Source organism: Neovison vison, unplaced genomic scaffold (genome assembly GCF_020171115.1).
Source record: "Neovison vison isolate M4711 unplaced genomic scaffold, ASM_NN_V1 Scaffold_040, whole genome shotgun sequence".
NCBI classification, from domain to species: domain Eukaryota; kingdom Metazoa; phylum Chordata; class Mammalia; order Carnivora; family Mustelidae; genus Neogale; species Neogale vison.
In genome coordinates, this window is record NW_025334844.1 from 1 (window position 1) to 21,694 (window position 21,694).

The window sequence follows — 21,694 nt, forward strand, 5'->3', positions numbered from 1 at the left end:
GGTTCTCGCAACTCAAGATGGCGGACGAGAGTGAGACAGCAGTGAAGCCGCCGGCACCTCCGCTGCCGCAGATGATGGAAGGGAACGGAAACGGCCATGAGCATTGCAGCGATTGCGAGAACGAGGAGGACAACAGCTACAGCCGGGGGTAACGATATCCTCGGAGTCCAATTGCCGTCCAGTCTCCCACAACCTGGGTCTCTGGGGTGCGGGGAAGTCACCGGGAGCTTAGGGTAACCCCACCCCCATATTCTAATTGGCTGAGACATTGGTATCCTGCCTGGCGATTGGTTGCTGTCTTTGTCATTTACCAGGGTGGGTGCTCAGTATATTAAGGGCCGGAGACATTGAATACTTTTATTATATAAAAGTTCTTCTGTGTAATGTTCCACTCGTGTGCTTCACCCGCGTTCAGGGAAAAGAGCATGTTGGACGATGGTTTTCGATGGCACAACACGGGTCAATCTAACAGTACAGTTCAAAGGGAACGTTACTTATAGATGTGTGTGAACAACGTGATTAGCAATAAACGAATAATAAAATATTTCGCTGCAGCTCACCTTCAATGAGGAAATATATCAGGTTGTACAAACCATAATTATGTTGTAAAGTGTCACTAACAGGAGAATCTCAAAATACATACTTACCTTATAAACCCCAGAGTGTAATTACTGTATGATAATGGTTTGGTGTATATGGTGCCCATTGTTCCAGATAATCTATAAGTTTCCTGAACAGTATATAATTAGGTTTTCCAGGATCTTTGTTCTGTTAACTTTGTGAAATAACCTCAAAGCTTCAAGAAATTGACTGGTGGTGCAGCTTGGACAGGGATTAGAAGTGGGTTTAATATTGCAGTTCCTGTACTTCAAGAGTCTTGCCTACTAGTAACTGTTGCTTGGACAGAAGAAATTCACCAGGCGTTTCAGAGTTGAGTTCTATTTCCAAATCAGTTTTCATTCTTGTAAGCCACACCCTATCATTCTTCTTTCTTCATATTGTTACAGTGGCCGGTGCTGAAGCTCTGTCCCTATGTTTTTTAACGGAAAGTTATGAGAGACTTTTTGGACATATAACTTTGGGTGAACCTGTGGTAGTCTGATTTTGTGCCTCTGTGTGCGTGTGTGCGTGTGTGTGTGTGTGTGTGTGTGATAGTCCTATTTTCATAGTCATGAAGTCATTTGGAATATTAGCGGTAGGCCTGTAGGTAAGGGTAAAAGGTTGAAATCTTTGGATAAACTAAAAAATTCCACCATCTTGTAGAGGTAGAAGAACAAAGGATTAATTAAGTTGTTTATAATCTGTTTGTGATGAATCCTTAGGTTAAAAGATCTAGCTTTTATGTTCTTTGAGCAGCTTTAAAAAATTACAAGAAAAATGTAGAGGAAAAGGAAGTTTGTCAGATCTGGTTTTATAAGAGTGTTTTTTTGCTATAACTCACAACAGATCTCATGTAACAAAAGCCTTGAAGTTTGAGATTCCTAAGAAAGGAAGAGCTTTTAAAGAGGAAGTAGGAACAGGAAGAGGGGAAAGTGCAGCCCTCCTGAGTAGAAATCCTAATAATAGATGAGAGCTGTTGAATTCAGAAGTCCTTTCAGAAGTGAAAGTAAAGCTTTTTCTTTGCTCTGTGTGTAGTTGCTTTTATTTTTCTCTACTAAACTGTTACCTTGACCAGCATCTATAGCTCTTTAATTGCTTTTATTCCCTATGATCTGTGAATCAGTTTGCAAAACTATTTGGCAGAAAGTTCTGTGTTTTATTTATAGTACAACAAAGTGGTAACCTTAAAAAAAAACTTTGACAGTGTTTTGTTGTTGTTGTACATGGTTATATATCGTCTGGGTGAACAAATTTATCAGCATACGAAATCTAGAGGTGTGTGTGTGCTCACTTCAGCAGCACATATACCAAATCTAGAGGTCTGTGTAAATTAGTTTGGAGGTGACAGGTGAAAACAGAAGATCTAGCTTAGAGGACAGGCTAATTCTGGCACCTAGAATCTGAAGTAGAGTTAATATTTTCTCATTAATTGTTGGAGGAAATGATTTTGGGAAGCAGTGTGGCGCCTAAAGAGCATGGATTTTGGGTTCATTCATACCTTGGTTCAAAGCTTGATTCTGACACTTAATTGTCCTGTAACCTTGGGAAAGTTACTTAACCTCCAGTTGTAGGGATTAAATGAGATAACATGGGAAATACAGCCTGTCCCCTCCTTCCTGTTCTTCCTTCAAATCTTCCTGTCCTTTCCCCAGCTTGTGGTCTTATCACATACCTCGTTTGTTGTAGCTTTTATCAAATAACGTGTGTCCATTCCCTGCCTCACCTGATTGTAAGGTGCCTGAGTAGAGGGACCATGGCTTTGAGATGCCTGGCACTTAATGGGCCTTTGTGAGTATTTGGTGGTTGAACAAATGGCAAATGTTAAAATTCAGAGTTCAGTGTTGGCGGAGTTTCTCCTTGCTGAGGGAAAGAGTGTTAGATTTTTCTTACACACATACTTTCTTACACCAACTCAGTCTCATTGTGAGCCTTACTACAGTTTCTTGTGAAATACCTACAAAAACTGGGGATCCTCCAGGTTTCACAAGGCCTTTCACTGAGGCCTTCCTTTCAGGATGGGCTCACAGTACTTTACACTAATGAAACAACTATAATTAAATAAACTTTGATGAGTACATGCATACGTGCAATGTAGGTGTATGTTTTATTTTGTGTGTTTGTATTTTTTAATGTATGCATCTCTACAGTTTTTCTATATACTATTTTTTTAATCTACTCAACAAAGGCAGGTGGCTTTTTTTCCCCCAGTTACTTGCCTGACACATCAGTTACAGTTAATAAATTAGGTTTAATTTATTTGAGAGGGAGAGTGAGTGGGCATGGTTGTGCACAAGAATTACGGGAGAAGCAGAGAGAGAATCCCAAGAAGACTCCCTGCTGAGCGCAGAGCCCCATGTGGAGCTCTGTTCCAGGACCCATGAGATCATGACCTGAGCAGAAACCTACTGAGCCACCCACATGCCCCCAGACTAAGATCATCTTAATGCTGTATTCCCCTGCAGTTCACCATCCATCCGTATGCTTTAATTTGCTTCTTTGTTTTTAGTGAAAGGCTTTCCAAGAATCATTACTAAAGAATAAATTACTTACTAGCTGCCAGTAGATTTTAGTTTTGGGTTAACAGACAAAGTTTATTTGGATGATTGGAACAGAAAAGGGCTTTTATATTATTTGGTTCCTAGGATTCTTTTAGAATTTATTTTTCAATGTCATTGATACCACTGAGGTGCTGGTAAGTCATCCCTTTGATAAGGATGTCTCTTTCCCATCCTGCTTTCATGGGGACAGGTTAAGATGAGTTCTTATAAGTTTTCCTCGCCAGTTCTGAGCTGTTATCTCTCATGAAAAAACTTAAGAGAAAACAGCGATCTCTTTGAAAGGAAGTGCCATAAAGCCAGCCTTACTTGCTTTTTGTTTTATCCATCAGATTCTCCGAGAGTGGTTCTTTCCACATTTATATTCGGTGGCTTATAGCTGCATCTAGCTCTTGGAAAGAAGAAATCTTTTTTGCCCCTTTTTCTTAATTTCTCCCTTCAGCTTTTGGTTTTTCAAAACTAGATCAAAGCAGAAATGAAAAGAGAAACCTCATCACTGATATCAAATAAGTGTTCTAATTTTATTTCCCAATTAAGTGGCAATTAAAAAAGAAACTAATCAAGAGCCACTTCAAAGAGAAGAGACTGGAAAGCAGAAGAAATGAAAAGCAAATGAGAGCCTATTTCAGGGAGATGCTGCTCCTGGCACACCAGTTTTGCTGATTTTTCACATTGTTTAAACTGATGTGCTCACTCTAAAATCTCCCAGCTTCACTAAGTCTGCACTTAACCCTTGGTCTGCAGAGGCCATAGAGTTGGGGACCACAGATTGAATGACTTTATTTATTTTTTAAGATTTTATTTATTTATTTGACAGACAGAGATCACAGGTAGGCAGAGAGGCAGGCAGAGAGAGAGGGGAAGCAGGCTCCCCGCTGAGCAGAGAACCCGACGTGGGGCTCAATTCCAGGACCCCGGGATCATGACCTGAGCCGAAGGCAGAGGCTCAACCTACTGAGCCACCCAGGCACCCCTTGAATGACTTCAGGAGGAGCTTCTTCAGCTCTTCTCTGTAACCTTGTTTGAAAGCTGTACCCTGCACGCCTCTCCTGACTCCTCAAGGATGGTGCTCTTGGGACTATTGCTCTATTAGGAGCACCGAAACAAACAAACCAAACTTAAACTGAAATTCTTGGACGGGGTCGGTACTTGCTTAGAAAGTTTTTTCCACTGCTTCTCCTGCTGCGACTTTGAGAGGCAGCTGAGGAGGTCACACTCTTGTCAGGCATTTGATAAATGTTGTCTGTTGTTACTATCACTATGCGCTGGCCACTGTGCTAAGCCCTTTTCATGGATCATCTCCTAGACCTCACTTATGAAGACTGATTGAGCTTTGGTAGTGAAGCTTGGGATTTGCGTCTCCACCTCTTCCTTGGGGCACCCTGGAGGATCCATTCCAAATTTACTGGATGTTTTTTCCTTACTGCCTTGATTTCTTGCTTCCCAACCCTGCAGCAGTGTGAGTCCTGCCTTTGGATCCATTCAGTAACCCATGAACTTTCCCAGACTAGGGAGCCAGTTGGTGATGGAGATGGCTGGCCCCTTTAAACTCTTCTAAGTGGACAGATATCTTTTGCAGAGGTTCTGGTGTGTGAAATTTCTGCTAGCAGTGAGTCATTCATTGCTCAGAAAATTACTGAAAATGGTCTCTGAACAGCATCCGATTTGACCTTGGAGTTGCCAGGTTACAGTGTGGCTCACCAAAGCAACCCAGAGGATGTGGAATTTACATTTCTGTCTCAGTCCCATTCTAAATGGTTTAGTGTATCAGAGCCTTTGTGATCCCCCCCCTTTAAAAAAAAAAAAAAACAGTTATTCTCTATGGCAGGAACTGGCTTGTTCACCCTCAGAATTCTGGCCAACTGTCCCAGGAAGGGCAGAGGATGGCAGTAAAACAATTTTTGTAATCGCTTCCCACAACTTGCTGTTCTTTTCAGTCTTACATGCCTATCCTCTGTATGGCTGTGGCTGCAGGGTCACTTACAGCAGTACCCCAAACTCTGCACTCCCACTCATCAGTGAGACTGAGTCAGACCATGTGGTTTCCACCCTGGTACCCTCATATGCCTCTCATTCACCTCTTTGGGCCTTCTGAGTACCAGGAGGATTGTTGGTGAACCTCTCACCCCTCATAAGTAAATGGATTTGCAGAAGGATTTCCTGATCTGCTAAAGCAGAATCAAAAGGATGTTAGAGCCTAGGATTTGTTTAATCGGTTTCTCTGGAAATTTTGAGTTTTAGCCAAAAGAATTAATTTCCAGTTTTCGGGGGTGGGAAATAAGTGACCAAAAGTTGTGAATTTTATTTTCGGATCTCCTTTTTTTTTTTTTAATTTCTTTCCTTTGGTCTCGTAATCAAAACTAAACCTGCGGCCTGCATTTAAGACTTTGGAACAATTTAAAATAGTTTCAGTGGAGCTTTCTTGTTTTCACTTTTTTCTTTTTAAAAGATTCTATTTATTTATTTATTTACTTGTCAGAGAGATAGAGCAAGAGAGGGAACACACGCATGGGGAGTGGGAGAGGGAGAATCAGGCTTCCTGCTGAGCGGGGAGCCGGATGTTAGACTCTATGACCCTGGGATCATGACCTGAGCCGAAGGCAGACGCTTCACGACTGAGCCACCCATGCGCCCCTCCACACTTTTCACAGATTATTAACACAGTTGTCATGTGGAAACGTAACTGGAGATGTTTTGCTGACCCTCTTTTCGGCTGTAGCTTGTCAGGGTCTTATTTTAGTCTATTATGCCGGGAAAGCGTCAGTCAAGCACGTTATTTGTTGAACTCTTAACTGTGCACTGGGCGCAGCTGGGGGTGCTGTAGGAAACAGCTGTATCAGATGTCCTTATGCTCAGGAAATTTTTAATCTTACTGGGAAGGTAGGAAGCAAACCATTATTCTATGTAAAATATTCAGTCGTTTGGGAGATCATAATCTTAGCCAGATACCAGGGAGAGTGAGTGTAGCCAGAGGCGGCTTCCTGGATAAAGTGGGGCTCAGGTGCTCCTGGCCTTTCATACGTGCCCCTCTGAGACACAGCAGTTTGTTTTAGGGCCCTGTATGATGAAACTGTCTTTGGGCTTTGGAGGAGACTCGGAAAATTCCCACAGAAACAAGACCGTGGTGTTCAGGAAGGAACGGTTCACATTTTTAGAGATTAGTGGCTTGTCCCTGGTCACCAGTTGGTTAGTTGGTGACCAGTTGACCTCACGTGTCTGGGCCTTGGTTTCTGCTTCTGTGAACAGCAGGTTAAGCTGGGTGGCCCTGACATTCGTTCCAGGCCTGGTGGCTGAGCTCGTACTCCCCCACAGTACAGCCTTCTGTTCCCCAGTCACGTCCCTTTGAGTGGATTTTGTTACCCGGTAGGGTGGAGGGGAGGCCTGTGTTATGGACCCTTCCTGCTTGTCGTGTTTTCTGGAAGTTCTGTGCTGGTGCTGCTCGTCTGTCTGCATGCCCTTCCCTTCCGCCCACTCACACATCCTGGTACTGCATTCTGTTTCTAGAAATCAGCACTGAGGCTCATTTTCTCTCTCCTCCCCAGAGCCCTGACTTTATAGCAGAGCACCCATGGGATTTTTGTGTTTGAACTTAGAATATCTTGGCCTTCATTAAGAAAATGACATTTCGAGCACCGGGGTGCCTCAGTTGGTTAAGAGACTGCCTTCAGCTCAGGTCATGATCCTGGAGTCCCAGGACTGAGTCCCACATTGGGCTCCCTGCTCAGCAGGGGGTCTGCTTCTCTCTCTGACCTTCTCCCCGCTCATGCTCTCTCTCTCTCTTTCTTTTTTTTTTTTTAAAGAAATTTTAAGATTTTATTTATTTACTTGACAGGGAGAGATCACAAGTAGGCAGAGAGGCAGGCAGAGAGAGAGGTGGAAGCAGGCTCCCTGCTGAGCAGAGAGCCTGATGCGGGGCTCGATCCCAGAACCTTGAGATCATGACCTGAGCCGAAGGCAGAGGCTTTAACCCACTGAGCCACCCAGGTGCCCCTCTCTCTCTTTCTCTTTCTCTCACATAAATAAATAAAAATTTTTTTAAAAATGACATTTCTTGGCACTCCTGGCTGGTTCAGTCAGTGGAGCATAAGACTCTGGATCTTGGGGTCATGAGTTCCAACCCCCATTGAGCATAGAGACTACTTAAATAAAAAAAATTTTTTTTAATGACATTTTTTATTTCTTGTCTTCCCTGTTCCTGACTGTCTTTCTGCTAATTTGTTCCATATTCTCCAGGTTGGTCATTAATGACTTAAGTTGATCAGCTTCAGAGTGTAGACTTCAAAATTCTTACGTGAACGCCTATGTCCATTTCCATTGTAGGGACCCCCTTTACCCCAGGAAGGCAATTTCTGCTAATTCTTCGCTCATTATTTTGGAACCAAATGAGTCAAAGTCACACTTCGATTTTCTGTATTCCATGGTTGTGGCGCATCTCTTTGGCGTTTGTTAAGGTGACTGGCAGGCTTAGAGTGCTCTCTAAGAGATGACTATTTGAGGGATGCCTGAGTGGCTCAGTTGGGTAAGCGGCTGCCTTCGGCTCAGGTCATGATCCCAGCGTTCTGGGATCGAGTCCTGCATCGGGTTCCTTGCTTGGCGGGGAGCCTGCTTCTCCCTCTGCCTCTGCCTGCCTCTCTGTCCTGCCTGTGCTCGCTCTCTCTCTCTCCCTCTATCCCTGACAAATAAATAAATAAAATCTTAAAAAAAAAAAAAAAAGATGACTATTTGAGTTCGCAGGATCCCTGTGCACACTGGGATACCCACCCACTGGGTGTGGACTTCAGGTCCCTTTAAAAATTATGTGAATTGGGCGCCTGGGTGGCTCAGTGGGTTAAAGCCTCTGCCTTCGGCTCAGGTCATGATCCCAGGGTCCCGGGATCAAGCCCGGGATCAAGCCCCTCATCCGGCTCTCGGCTCAGCAGGGTGCCTGCTTCCTCCCCTCTCTCTCTGCCTGCCTCTCTGCCTACTTGTGATTTCTCTCTCTCTCTGTCAAATAAATAAAATCTTTTAAAAAAAAAAAATGATGTGAATTCTTAGAGAAGGACTAGCCTGCTTCAGTGGGGTCCTCTGGTGTGGTTCTCCCCAAATCCAAGTCGAAACTCTTCTTTGAAATTGCTTCCTGGGAGGCTTCTTCTTCTTCTTTTTTTAATTTTATTTATTTATTTGACAAACAGAGATCACAAGTAGGCAGAGAGAGAGTGGAGGAAGCAGGCTCCCCACTGAGCAGGGAGCCTGATGCGGGGCTCGATCCTAGGACCCTGAGATCAGGACCCAAGCCAAAGGCATAGGCTTTAACCCACTGAGCCACCCAGGTGCCCCTCTGGGAGGCTTCTTGAAGACTTACTCTCAAGGCTTGGTTTCTTTTGAATAATTAAAATTACCATAATCACCTTGAAAACTAAACCCTGGTGAGCTCTTTGGAAATCTCTTCTTGGGGCACCTGGGTGGCTCCATCCGTTAAGCATCCACCTTCGGCTCAGGTCATGATCTCAAATTATGAGCCCAAGGACCCGGGAGACCTGGGATCATTCCTGCATCTGGCTCCCTGCTCAGCAGGGAGTCTGCTTCTCCCTCTGCCTTTACTCCAGTTGTGTGTGCTCGCTCTCTCTCTCTCACTCAAATAAATAAAATTTTTGGAAAAAAAGAAATCTCTTCTGTGTCTATCGTCCCCCTGTCTGTGAGACCAGGGTGAGCTCATACTGCGTTCTATGGGTGTAGCTCTGTACTGGCAGCTGGGTGAGAACCGCTCTTCTTTAACTTCCCTTTGTTCTTCATCTGTCCCTGTGCTTGATGTACAAGTCGAAACAGGACTGTTGCTCAGTAGCTGCGTGTGCAAATTCAAGGCAGTACAAGGAAAATGAAATTCGCTCTCTGGGTTTAGTGTGGGTCTTGCAGTTTGTCAGGCACGTATATTGATGATGCGTAAAAGAGAACAAGAATTCAGTTGAAGATCCTTCCACAAAAGGGGGGTCCGTGAGGCGATGGCTGCTTTTAAGTGTCCCCACTGAGTAGCAGTGCAAAAGCAGGGAGGTCGTTTCTTAGCGATTTACTTGGAAAGATTTCTGAAGTTGGGAAAAGTAGTTTCTTCTATTTCCCTTATGTGAAAATGTGTTTAGTAAGTATCTGAAAGGTTGATACGCAGCAACTCTGCCTTGAACTTGTTTAACCATAGAGCTATTTAAAAATATATTTTTATGGTACTTCATAGACAAGGTCGAGGTAACTCATTCAGTAAGCTGAAATGGACTTCTAACATTGTATCAACAGTGGGACACTGCTTTGTTTCCTAACATCAACCAGTTTTTAAATTTTATAAGCTCCATATACTCTTGAGACTGAAATGAGACTGTGCCTGGAATTTAAAAAACACATAGAGTTTTGTTTTTTTTTTTAAGATTTTATTTATTTATTTGACACAGAGAGAGAGATCACAAGTAGGCAGAGAGGCAGGCAGAGAGAGAGGAGGAAGCAGGCTCCCCACTGAGCACAGAGCCCAACGCGGGGCTCAGGGCTCGGTCCCAGGACCCTGAGATCATGACCTGAGCCAAAGGCAGAGGCTTAGCCCACAAAGCCACCCTGGTGACCCCGCACATAGAGTTTTTATAGGCTATAAATAGGCCTGTAGGTGATAACAACATTGAATTACTTAAGTGGAAAAGTTTTCTTTAGGCCATAAAAGACTTCCTGGTTCCTATACTTTGCCATGGCCTTGGGGGTTTTGCAGAGCATCTGGTTTTAAGGGGTTCACCTTATTCCCTCTCTGAATGCTACTGGTTTTCCTTCCATGGTATGCCTTCTGTGTCCCATTAGGATAATACCTAGGAGGTATACTTGGACTAAAGTAACCTCCAGCCTTTACCAGATTCTCCGACTTCATAGTCTCCTTGCGTCAGGGAGGCCTGGCAGACGGGTGCAGGCAGTTACGCCAGGGCGGGGCGAGAGAAGAGTCAGTGAGCTAGCTGGGGACTGAGGATTATGGGCCTAGGGAAGAGTTGGGCTCAATACCCTCTCGGTTAAGAGGCAGCTGTCACTGTGGGCTTTCTTGCATGGGGGGGACATGCTTTCTAGTATGGAAAGCTTTTCCACAGAGCTGAGTCCCACAGCCAACTAGAGTTTACAGTGATGCAGAAAGATGACCACATCAGGGAAATCCAGTAGAGGCTGGAGGTAACATTTTTTTTTTTTTAAGGTTTTATTTATTTATTTGACAGACAGAGATCACAAGCAGGCAGAGAGGCAGGCAGAGAGAGAGGAGGAAGCAGGCCCTCTGCTGAGCAGAGAGCCTGGATGCTGCGCTCTATCCCAGGACCCCAGGATTATGGCCTGAGCCCAAGGCAGAGGCTTTAACCCACTGAGCCACCCAGGCGCCCCTGGAGGTAACTTTTTAGTCCAAGTGTAAGGTCATGAAGTCTGGACGCCAGCGCTCCTCCCAGGCCTAGGAATAGGTACATCTCCCACAGGAGGTGGTTGCTCATGGCTGCAGATTGCCTTCTCCCTACACAGTACCGTTTGTTATGAGAGGATAATTAATATTCATAATCACCCCAAGACATTTTAAGACCAGGTACACTTTCTGAATTAGAAAATAAAGCTTAAATGGAATTTATCATAATGGTGCGGAAAAAATATTTCATACTATTTTAACACTTTGGAAATTGGCTATCTAGAATATACAGCCAAATCCCTGCACTTAGCTCATCCTGCAGATGAGCATTCCCTGGATTCTCGGGCGGGACTACTGACTTTCCCTTTTCAGTGGAAGATTTCCAGGGAGGGTGACAGAGTAACAGTAGGCATTAGTCTCAGGCTGACAATGCCAAAATCAGTGCAGACATGGCAGAAACCAACTGCAGTAGACCCTTAAACAGCAGGAGTTTGAACTGCATGGGTCTACTTACATGTGAGCTTTTTTTTTTTTTTTAAGATTTTATTTACTCATTTGACAGAGAGGCAGGCAGAGAGATGGGGGGAAGCAGGCTCCCTGCTGATCAGAGAGCCTGATGTGGGGCTCGACCGCAGGACCCTGAGAATCATGTGCTGAGCCAAAGGCAGAGGCTTAACCCACTGAGCCACCCAGGCGCCCCTACATGTGAACTTTGAACAGTACAGCACTATAAAATGTATTTTCCTTCAGCTTTCCTTGATAATATTTTCTTGTCTCTAGCTTACTTTATTTGAAGAATACAATGTATAATATACACTACTAGAAAATCTGTGTTAATTGGCTTATGTTATTGGTAAGGCCTCATCAACAGTAGGGTATTAATAGCTAATTTGGGGAGAGTCAAAAGTTGTGTACAGATTTTCAACTGTCGGGAGTTGGTGCCCCTAACCCCTGTGTTGTTCAAGGGTCAGCTGTCCAACCACAGTTAAGAAAGCTGAGCTGCAAGGTGAACCTTAAAGCTCATCAGTAAAATAAAGAAAACCCAATACAAAGGTAAAATAAAAGGAAGGAAACCCAGAAATCAGTAAGCATTGGGAGAAGACATTAGGGAGCAAATGAATGGAAAATGGGAAAGAAACACAGTATAATGTGATTTGTGTCTCCGTAAAGATGAGAGGCCTCAGAAAACAATAATGAAACGCTGTAGGAGATGTTTAAATGTGGCTACGAGACTGTTGACTGCTGCATTCGTGGGCCGTGTCATGGACAGAGGGCCTGTCCCCTTTACTGGCTCACAGACAGGCAGGCTTCAGGTCGTCGCTTTGTGGCAGGGCTGGCTGGGTGCCTCACTGTTCTTTTCCCCAGATCCCAGGTGCCGGACTTTGCCCATGGTCATCCCCCAGTCTGCGCCGGCTGATAGTCGCCCCAGGTCCTGCGGGCCTGATTCAGGCAGTGCTCACGACTGTTGCGCTAGCTTGGACACAGACCTCAGCAACGTGGAACTGCCTTTTTCCTCCTCCTTTCCTCCCTTTGCAGTGCTGCCTTGAGCTCTCGATCCAGCTGGAGAAATCTCACTCAGCCTGATGCTCCGGGTGGGTGGGAGTGGGGGTGAGGAAGGGTTTCCAAAAAGACTGCTTTGGACTGTCATCGTTTCAGATCCAGGGCTCCCAGGACGTGTTGGAGGTATGAATTGCCACCGTTAATAATTACCATTTGCCTTTGGGGCCGGCACTCTAGCAATCTGAAGAAAAGAGACATAAAATAAAAACCAGAATGGAAAAGGTCCATCCAGACATTTCTCGCACAGCCCTCCCCCTTACCCTCTTCCCACCCCGCAGAGCTGGTGGGTGTGCGGTGAGCTGCTGGTGTCCTCCAAATGCCCCTCCGGGACTGGATTCTCTGGTCAGCTCCTGAAGCCAGCAGGCCTGATGAAGGAAGGTCTGGCTCCACAGAAAGCTCTTTGTCGGTGTAGCTCAAAACAGATGATTTTTTAAAAACCCTGCATCAGTATTTACTTTGTCTTACAGTGGTTTGAGTCCAGCCAATGACACTGGAGCCAAAAAGAAGAAAAAGAAACAGAAGAAGAAGAAAGAGAAAGGCAGTGAGACAGATTCAGCCCAGGATCAGCCCGTGAAGGTAACAAGGAGGCTCTGTTTCCGTGTGACCGAGAGTCGCTTTTTCAGGGGAGGGAGTTGCGGGTCAGTGCGGAGAGCAATTCAGGCTGATCGTCTCCACTGGTATTGCTTCAAGACGGAGGGGGTGGAGCCCTCTGCCGCCCTCTGCTGCCCCTGACCGAGGGGATGAAACTGCTCTGGGTCCCTTAGGAGCCACAGCAGGTTATACACCGTCTGCGGAGCATGCGTTAGGTGCCCGGCAGCCACCCCACAGGGACAGGCTCTCCACCTGGAGCGGCGGTTCTCAGCCCTTTCTGTCCTGAGTCCCCAGCCCTGGGAGGAGAAGAGGCCTGCCTTTTTTTTTTTTTTTTTTAAAGATTTTATTCATCCATTTGACAGACAGAGATCACAAGTAGGCAGAGAGAGAGAGAGAGAAGAGGAAGCAGGCTCCCCGCGGAGCAGAGAGCCCAACGCGGGGCTTGATCCCAGGACCCTGAGACGGTGACCCCAGCTGATGGCAGAGGCTTTAATCCACTGAGCCATCCAGGCACCCTGAGGCCTGCTCTTTTGAAGGCCACACTTTAGATACCTCCAGCGTTCCCTGATGGCCCTCGTGGCCATGCTGGAAACAGCGAGGCCCCCGCAGCTTCGAGCCACTGGCCTAGAGTGGCCGGCCCAGGACTGACACCCAGACCGAACTGGGCGAATGGGGAGGGATGGATTAGTTCCGGAAATGAAACAACACTGAAACAAGAAAACTTGTTCTGGGCAAGTGCTGCCCCCTTCAGATTAGACCCTGGGAGAAGCCTGAATGTATGATCCCTCTCAGAATTACCTCCAGAACAGTGTCTAAGCCTCACAAGAAATCCGGTCTCACTCCGGTAGCCCACACGTTGTCGTATGCCACAAATGTCGTGCTCCAGCTTGAATCGCCTACCTTGTTGAGAAATGGCTTCAAGTGATTTTTTTTTTTAAGATTTTCTTTATTATTTGACAGAAAGAGACTCAGCGAGAGAGGGAACACAAACAGGGAGTAGGAGAGGGAGAAGCAGGCTTGCTGCTGAGCGGGGAGCCTGATGAGGGGCCCCATCCCAGGACCCTGGGATCATGAGCTGAAGGCAGACACTTAACAACCGAGCCACCCAGGTGCTCCTTTAGTGATTTTTTTACTATTCTCAATAATAAATTTACCGTGGGAAGGGGAAAAAAAACAAATACCATTATTAACCACCTGCTTCTCCCACTCCCCCTGCTTGTGTTCCCTCTCTCACTATGTCTCTTTCTGTCAAATAAATAAAATCTTTTAAAAAAAAAGTGAACATACTGTTCATTGGATTATTAATTTATATTATTATATAATATATAATTTATATTATATTATATATAATGACAATATATATTAGAATTTCACATGTACATATCCTTTGACCCAGAAGGTCTCTTTCTTAGACTTTATCTGACAGAAATTCATATCCCAGAGAGCAAAAATAGATGTATAAGAAAATTCATGATGGCATTTTTTTGTAAAGCTGAAGAACAAAACCACGAAAATGCCCATCAGTGGAGGTTGCTAAATATATTGTGGTCCGTCCACAAAGTGGACTCAGTTCAAATGAGCAGGTCTGTGTGTCCACATGGAAGGTTCTCTAAGATGTAGTGTTTATTTATTTTTTTTTTTTTAAGATTTTATTTATGTGTCAGAGAGAGAGAGAGCACAAGTGGCAGGCAGAAGCAGAGGGAGAAGCAGGCTCCCAGCTGAGCAAGGAGCGCAATGCAGGACTCAGTCCCAGGACCCTGGGATCGTGACCTGAGCCGAAGGCAGATGCTTAACCAACTGAGCCACCCAGACATCCCTAACACATAGTTTTTTGTTTCGTTTTGTTTTTTAAATTTATTTATTTATTTGACAGAGAGAGAGAGATCACAAGTAGGCAGAGAGGCAGGCAGAGAGGGAGGAGGAAGCAGGCTCCCTGCTGAGCCGAGAGCCGGATGAGGGGCTTGATCCCGGGACTCTGGGATCATGACCTGAGCCGAAGGCAGAGGCTTTAACCCACTGAGCCACCCAGGCGCCCCCCCAAGACATAGTTTTTAAAGATTCCATTTATTTATTTTTTTTATTTACTTGACAGCCAGAGATCACAAGGAGGCAGAGAGGCAGGCAGAAAGAGAGAAAGGAGGAAGCAGGCTCCCTGCTGAGCAGAGAACCCGATGCGGGGCTCAATCCCAGGACCCTGAGATCATGACCTGAGCCGAAGGCAGAGGCTTTAACCCACTGAGCCACCCAGATACCCCCCCAAGACATAGTTTTTAAGGAAGAACGAACAGCATATAGAATAATAACATCTGACCCAATTCTGTTTTTTTGACAATTGTGTGTGTGTGCTTGGAGCTTGCATGGAAAAAAGCCTGAAATTATATTTATCTCTTTTCACCCTACCTCCTAAATTAAGACTGTTGATGATAAGGATTATATTTAAGAGGTGGGATTGTTGGCTGTTTACTTTCTATATATAGTATATATTTCTGCATTGTTTGAAATTTTACACTGAACGTGTATTCCGTTGGCCACCAAACAAAGAGGCTAAGAAGGATAAGCACCCCCCGTCCGGAGAGCGCATCGCCAACCACTCTCTCTCTGGTTGTCATAAGACATCTGACCTCTGGACTGGGATGGAGGAACCACACCCCTTCCTTGAGTAATACCCCTTAACTCTTGCACTTGTGATTAATCAAAAGTACTTGTTAACATAATGAGCCTTTTCTCTCCCCAACTTGGTCTCATCCAGATGAACTCTTTGCCAGCCGAGAGGATCCAGGAAATACAGAAGGCCATTGAACTCTTCTCAGTGGGTCAGGGGCCTGCCAAAACCATGGAGGAGGCCAGCAAGCGAAGCTACCAGTTCTGGGACACGCAGCCCGTCCCCAAACTGGGTATGTATGTGGTTTCTTCCCCAGGCGATGGGGAGGGGTGTGTCTTACCCCTGTGTCGGGTGCCACACTGAGTTTGTGGGGGGAGGATGGAAGAGTCTTGGAGTTCCTTGGTGGTTATTTTTAGAGGGTAGTCTTTAAAATGCAGTGTAGGAAACACTAATGCTCAGAGACCTTACTGTTTCACAGGAGTACGTATCGAGAACAAGCATGGATTCCTTTAGTCCATTATCATCTACTATAAATCTAAAAAGAAACTGGATTGCCACAGGCTGAGTGGGGTTGTGCGCCCACGGGTCTGTCTTCCCATAGAGATTTTGTAGAGAGACCCTCTTGCTTGTCGGGCAGATATCTGGCCCTGGGGTTGGCCGAGTCCCCAGTCCCTTGCCTTTGTCTCTTCAGCCAGTGCATGCTTCCCCACTGCATGTCACCTGACAGTTTGCTCAACAGTGATGGCTCTACCCCGGGAATGCCCTCTGCAGGTTTGGTTGGCACCCTTTAAAAAAGCTCTACTGAGCTCGTAAAGGGGTGGGACAGGCAGAAAAGCTAAAAGGATTCTAGAGAGAGCGACACAGTAGAGTTAGAGACACCTTCTGAGATTGAGCCACAGCTAACGTTGATGGCTAACTTCAGACCTAACTGTTGAGAAGTTTCAGGAGCAGTTGCACCACGATTCTGGGCCTATTGATGGCCCAATGCCCATTTTCTCTGTGACTGAGAAAGTAAGTGTGTTGAGAAGACATGCGTTCAGATACCAAATGTAAGTGGCCTTCAGGTTGTGTGTGTGACTGCTCTCTTCCAGAACGTTTGATGGGGAAGAGGGGGTGAGGGCAGGGCAGGGCCAAAGACTGGAGAGGGGAAAGGGGCAGCTGTGTCCACAGAGATGATTTGTTCCAGAGGTGGGCAGTGCTACTCAGTGTGGTCCTCAGACCAGCGGGGTGCGCGTTGCCTAAGAGTTGTGGACATGCGGACTCTCAGGCCCCCCGTCAGACCTGTGGCATCGGAATCTGAGGGCATTTGTGTCCACACCGCAGGTTTCAGGCACTGCTGTAGAGCAGATGCGGTTCTTGGACAGCCTAGTCACCATCCAGAAGCACGCTGAGGTGCGCCCCTACGGGGAGTGGAAAGCAGAGCACTGCCTGGGTGGTGAGGGGTGGTGATTTGGCAGCAGAGGCACTATTCCAGAGCCCTGTCCCGACCCAGCTGCCTTGTCTGTCAGGCTGCCCAGGTCAGCCAGGTCCCAGGCCCACTGGTTGAGCCCTCCAGCAAGGCTGTGGGTCACAGTTAATGCTGTTAGTAGGGCATTACCAGGAGCGGGTCCCAGTGACCACTTCCCACCAAGGAGCAGGAAGAATGTCAAGAGCGACACCCTCCACCTCTGAGTGAAATGCTTGATGAGGCATTTTGTGGTGGCCGCTAGGCATCTTGGCCCAGTTTTCAGATGGATGTTGGGAGTTTTGGTCCAATTTTATTTTTCATTAAGAATTTGCAAATGGGGGACCCCTGGGTGGCTCAGTTGTTAAGCATCTGCCTTCAGCTTGGGTCATAATCCCAGGGTCCTGGGATTGAGCTCCGTATTGGGCTCCCTACTCAGCAGGGAGCTTGCTTCTCCCTCTCCCACTCCCCCTGCTTGTGTTCCCTCTCTCACTGCCTCTCTTTGTCATAAATAAATTAAAATCTTTAAAAAAAAAAAAAAAGATAAAAAGAAAAAGAATTTGCAAATGGGTAACTTAGCTCCATTCTTCACAGAGATGAATTGGGGTCCATGGACTTCTTTCTGTTTCTCATCAGTCCAGTTACTCTATGTTATCTGCCTCCGTTTCTCCTCCCATAAATGTAGGGTCTCCAGTTTCATTGTCAGAAAGTTTGTGAGAAAGCCACACGGTTGCTACAGGAGCCCTGACACCCTCCGGAAGGTGGAAGGAGCTCAGCTGTTATTTCTTCTGGATGTGCCTCCTGGGCTGTGTGTGACGTGGGGCCCGGGGGAAGAGCCGTTGTTCTGAGCACCTGACCAGTCTGCCTTTCAGGTCCATGGTCAGACCTAAAGGAAGGCTTCCTCCCTTCTCGTGAGGCGTTCCGCAGGGAGTACCACATCAGAAGCTTCGGTTGGCCCACGTGGCTGAGGTGCCAGCCTAGTTTTCCTCGGGGTAGTGTGTCTTACAGCTTCTTGCCGTGATCTTCCCCACCAGTGGTCGAGAAGCCTTTCAAGTGTACTGTTTACTGCTCACCTTGTCAGGAGAGGTGTGATTAGGTTGCACACCGCTAACTGGGATTTTGTAGTTTACAGTCCTAAATTCGCCATGGAGGAGCCTTTGAACAGTAGCTGTTTTAGGCTGTGTGACCGTGACGGTTCTGTGTTCCCAAATGCACACGCAGTTCTGTTCTCAAATAAACTTTGAATCCCCTTTGTGGATTGGAATTTCGCCATTCTTAGACTCGTTTGTACAAGTAACTACCCAAGGGAGAACTCAGACTTGTACGTGGTTTGGGCTGTGAGAGAGAAGCCTCCCCACTCTCAGCCTCTTCCTTGCCCTGTCCGTTTGGTTTCCAGTCTCCCAAATCTCATGTTCTTTGCTTCCAAGTCACTCATGGTTGCTGTGGTGCATGGTTTTGGATCTTTGATGTTGAAAGGCAGAATTTTGGGGGGAGAATGTACAGAAAGGAACCCTCTGAAAGTACAAAGTTTTCTTTTTAAAGTTCCCAGCATCCTTACTTGGTTACTGGGTCCGGGTGGCCTAGTGACCGTTGGCTGTATGTATCCTGACCATTCTCTGGCAGTTTCCCACCCCTGCCTACCAGGAGGCGCGCGAGAGCCCCGAGAAGGTGGAAACCCCGAGCAGGTGGCAGCTGCTGGCAGGACAGTGCAGGAGCCTAGGGTTGCACCTCAGCTCCGTTGGCACCCCAGAGTCCTGGCGCTCTACCTTGTCAGCTGTGTCTTGCAGATACCAAAGAGCCTTGAGATGACCTAGGAAAGCTGGCTTATCATGGTCAGGGACCCTCATCCTGCTGTGGGGGAGGTGCCTGCTGTGCCCTGGGATTCCATGAACACGGGGTGAAGGAGTGAATGGAAATGTTCGTTGTACGCAGGCCCTAGGAACCAGCCTAGGGGAAAAGATTTGACCTTGCGATGATTGTAGTACAGTGGGGAAGACTACGGATATCTTGTCCATGGAAATCATTTTAGGAAAAAATAAGAAAGAGGTTCTGAAGTTAAATGTATTTTGAAAAAAGGCATAAATTCAGTACACGGCAGGGACCAACCAACACCTCCACAGGACTGGCAGAGAGGCCCGTGGGACCTGCCGAGGAGGTAGTCCTCTCGGCTTTGTGAGCCCCAAACATTTCACATGGCAGTGGACTGGAAGTAGATTGACTTGTGTTAAATTAATTCATTAGGGCTATTTTATGAATAAATCAAAAGGCCAGTTTCTAAACTAGGGAAGAAAAATATAACCTCTTTCCCAAGCAAATCTCCCAGGAAGCCAGATGGTAAATAGGAAGTGGCCGGTTGCTTCCTTGCCTGCACTTTCCAGTTTGTGACCCCTAACACATTGGTAATGACTTACTAAATACTTCCCCAGAAGGTGGTCCATCTTGTGGGGACCGGGACCTTATCTTTTCCCTGCTGTGCACTTGTGCCCAGTGTCTGACATGGGTCGGTGCTCGGTACATGTGCTGAGTGAGGGAGAGTGAGACGGTCAGTCCTAATGGCCTTGTCCTCACCTCACAGCCTGAGGTGGTCTCTCCTATTACACCTGCCCCACGGGTCCGTTACTGCTGCCTTCAGCACGTTGGAATGACATATTTGGGCCAGGGCTCTGCAAGTCAGTGAAAGCCTGAATTGAGTGCCGAGTGTGTACAGAGCCGGATGCTGGGAGCAAGCAGTGTCCTGAGTTGGTCCCTTTTGAAGATTCCGTTTTCAGAATGTACTAAACATTGCATTCTTCCAAGTGTGAATATGAATGAGCTCTGAATGTGGAAACCAAATCATTCCAAGGGCCAAAAATAAGTGGTCAAGTTTGTTCAGGTGTATCTCATCCGTGGGCATCAGAGCTGTATCATCTGAGCCCACCCCTCCCCGCCCCCAGCACTGTCCCCACACTGCACAGAGGAAGGGCGGCATCCAGGGCGGGGGCGAGGCAGAGAGTAACTTCCCGGCAGCATTGTGTAGATTCAGTGATTCAGCCTAAAGACACTTGTAGGGCTCTGTAAACACAGGGCCCAAGCTGGCAGCAGCAGTTAACTGGCCCACATTGCTGAAGGCCAAGGCTGGCAGGGCCGAGATTGAGCCTGGCGCCTCGCTGCCATCGTCTGGTTCAGCAGTGGGCCCCGTACATTGTTGTTGCTGTTGACACAAAAGCAGCCTTGTTGCAACTCCTTATAAATCCATCCAGGTTGATGGGCCTGGGCCAGGACCATGATGGTCCTTTTTATACCAGCCGGAAGGCAGGAAGCCAAATGAGTCAAGATAAATGTTTGCCATTTAGTAACCAAAGGGAGATGTAAAAGAATTTCCAAAAAAACCAACCACCTTGGATCTCAGTGATTGTTCTGAGGCTTTGCTACGAGTTGGCTCTCCGTTGGGGACTAAGGGTAGCTGGAGAGACGGTCTGCAATTGCCAAGCACAAAGTGTTCTTCTAGATGGAGGGCTCCTAGGGACAGGAGGAATTTGCTGGGGTTGATGTTTGAGCTGAGTTCCCCACCCCCGACCCCAAGGCAGGGTGAGGCTCACAGCTGTGCTCTTCTTCCAGGAGAAGTGGTGAACACCCATGGGCCCGTGGAGCCTGACAAAGACAACATCCGCCAGGAGCCCTACACCCTGCCCCAGGGCTTCACCTGGGATGCCCTGGACCTGGGGGACCGTGGTGTGGTGAGTAGGCCTGGGCAGGCTGCTCTGTGGATTGGGCGCCATTTTCAGTGAGCCCTGCTGTCATGTGGAGACAGCTGCTCCTCAGGCCTTCCTCAGGGACTTTCTTGAGAGCCGATCCAAGCAGGTTGGAGCAAACACTCGCATGTGTACCTGCATGTGTGTGCACACACCTGCACACACACGTACACACCCCACATTGGCCCCCATCTGTTGCCTCTGAGGCCTGCCCAAGACGCCATATTTTTTTTTTTTTAGGATTTTATTTTTTAAGTAATCTCTACACCCAGTGTGGGGCTCAGACTCGCAAACCCAAGCCCAAGAGTCGCCGGCTCCACCAGCCGGGCACCCGCCCCCAAGATGCCGCATTAAATAGTCTCTGGTTTCTCAGGCGGATGGAGCGTTAAGCTGTGTAGCTCCCCAAGGCGCGACCTTTCTGGCGTGCAGTTGTTGTCTGGTTCATCTGTGTGTTCATTCTCCATCTTACGACGGAGTGGCTGGGTAGCGGGGTGCCATTCTTACTCTGTCGCCATATGTACTAAAGTCTGCCACTCTGGCTCTCAGGGGCTCGGTTCCCTAGTTCAGCTTGGGTGCTTGTTCCAAAAGAGTTCCTGCCATGCCAGGAGCAAAACAGATTTATGAGATGAAACCTGGTTTTTTGTAGTTTGCCTTGTCCTTCTGGAAAGCTTAGAGCCCCAGGGAGTTCGGGTTGCCTCCCCCCTCCCACAGCCCCCCACAATGGCAGGGTGGCTCTGAGGTGCCACTTGTCTCTCCGCAGCTGAAAGAGCTTTATGGCCTCCTGAATGAGAACTATGTAGAAGACGACGACAATATGTTCCGATTTGACTACTCCCCGGACTTTCTGTTGTGGTGAGCCATGGGGCCTTCTTGGCGGCTCGGGCGGGGTGTGGGGCAGGACCCCACAGCGGGCCTACTTTCCCTGTTAAGAACCAGCCTCTGAATGGCAAATGAGGGTGTCCATTTTGAGTTCCCACATCTGAAGGAAAGTTGTTTCTGGTGGAGCTAGGTATCGAAACCTTATTTAAGGCAGAATGACTGGATGAGGGAGGATTTGGTGGCATTTGGTTCCCAGAAGAAGAGTGTTATATGGTGACTTGGTGTAAGAAGGGAAGGAGGAATGAGATTTCAAAAGAAAAAAGAGGGAGTGCCTGGGTGGCTCAGTGGGTTAAAAGCCTCTGCCTTTGGCTCAGGTCGTGATTCCAGGGCTCTGGGATCGAGCCCTGCATC

General features: G+C 47.1%; 1 protein-coding gene across 1 annotated transcript in view; it reads left to right on the forward strand.

Annotated features, from left to right (window-relative positions):
- The first annotated feature begins 6 nt into the window (after positions 1–6).
- LOC122897961 (glycylpeptide N-tetradecanoyltransferase 1) overlaps positions 7–21,694 on the forward strand; it is a 29,793-nt gene continuing 8,105 nt past the window's right edge. Inside the window, exons 1-5 of the mRNA XM_044236136.1 lie at positions 7–148; positions 12,564–12,672; positions 15,437–15,581; positions 20,331–20,449; positions 21,225–21,316. Coding sequence (XP_044092071.1) covers positions 18–148; positions 12,564–12,672; positions 15,437–15,581; positions 20,331–20,449; positions 21,225–21,316 — 596 coding nt within the window. The 5' untranslated portion in view covers positions 7–17. The remainder of the gene's footprint in view (positions 149–12,563; positions 12,673–15,436; positions 15,582–20,330; positions 20,450–21,224; positions 21,317–21,694) is intronic.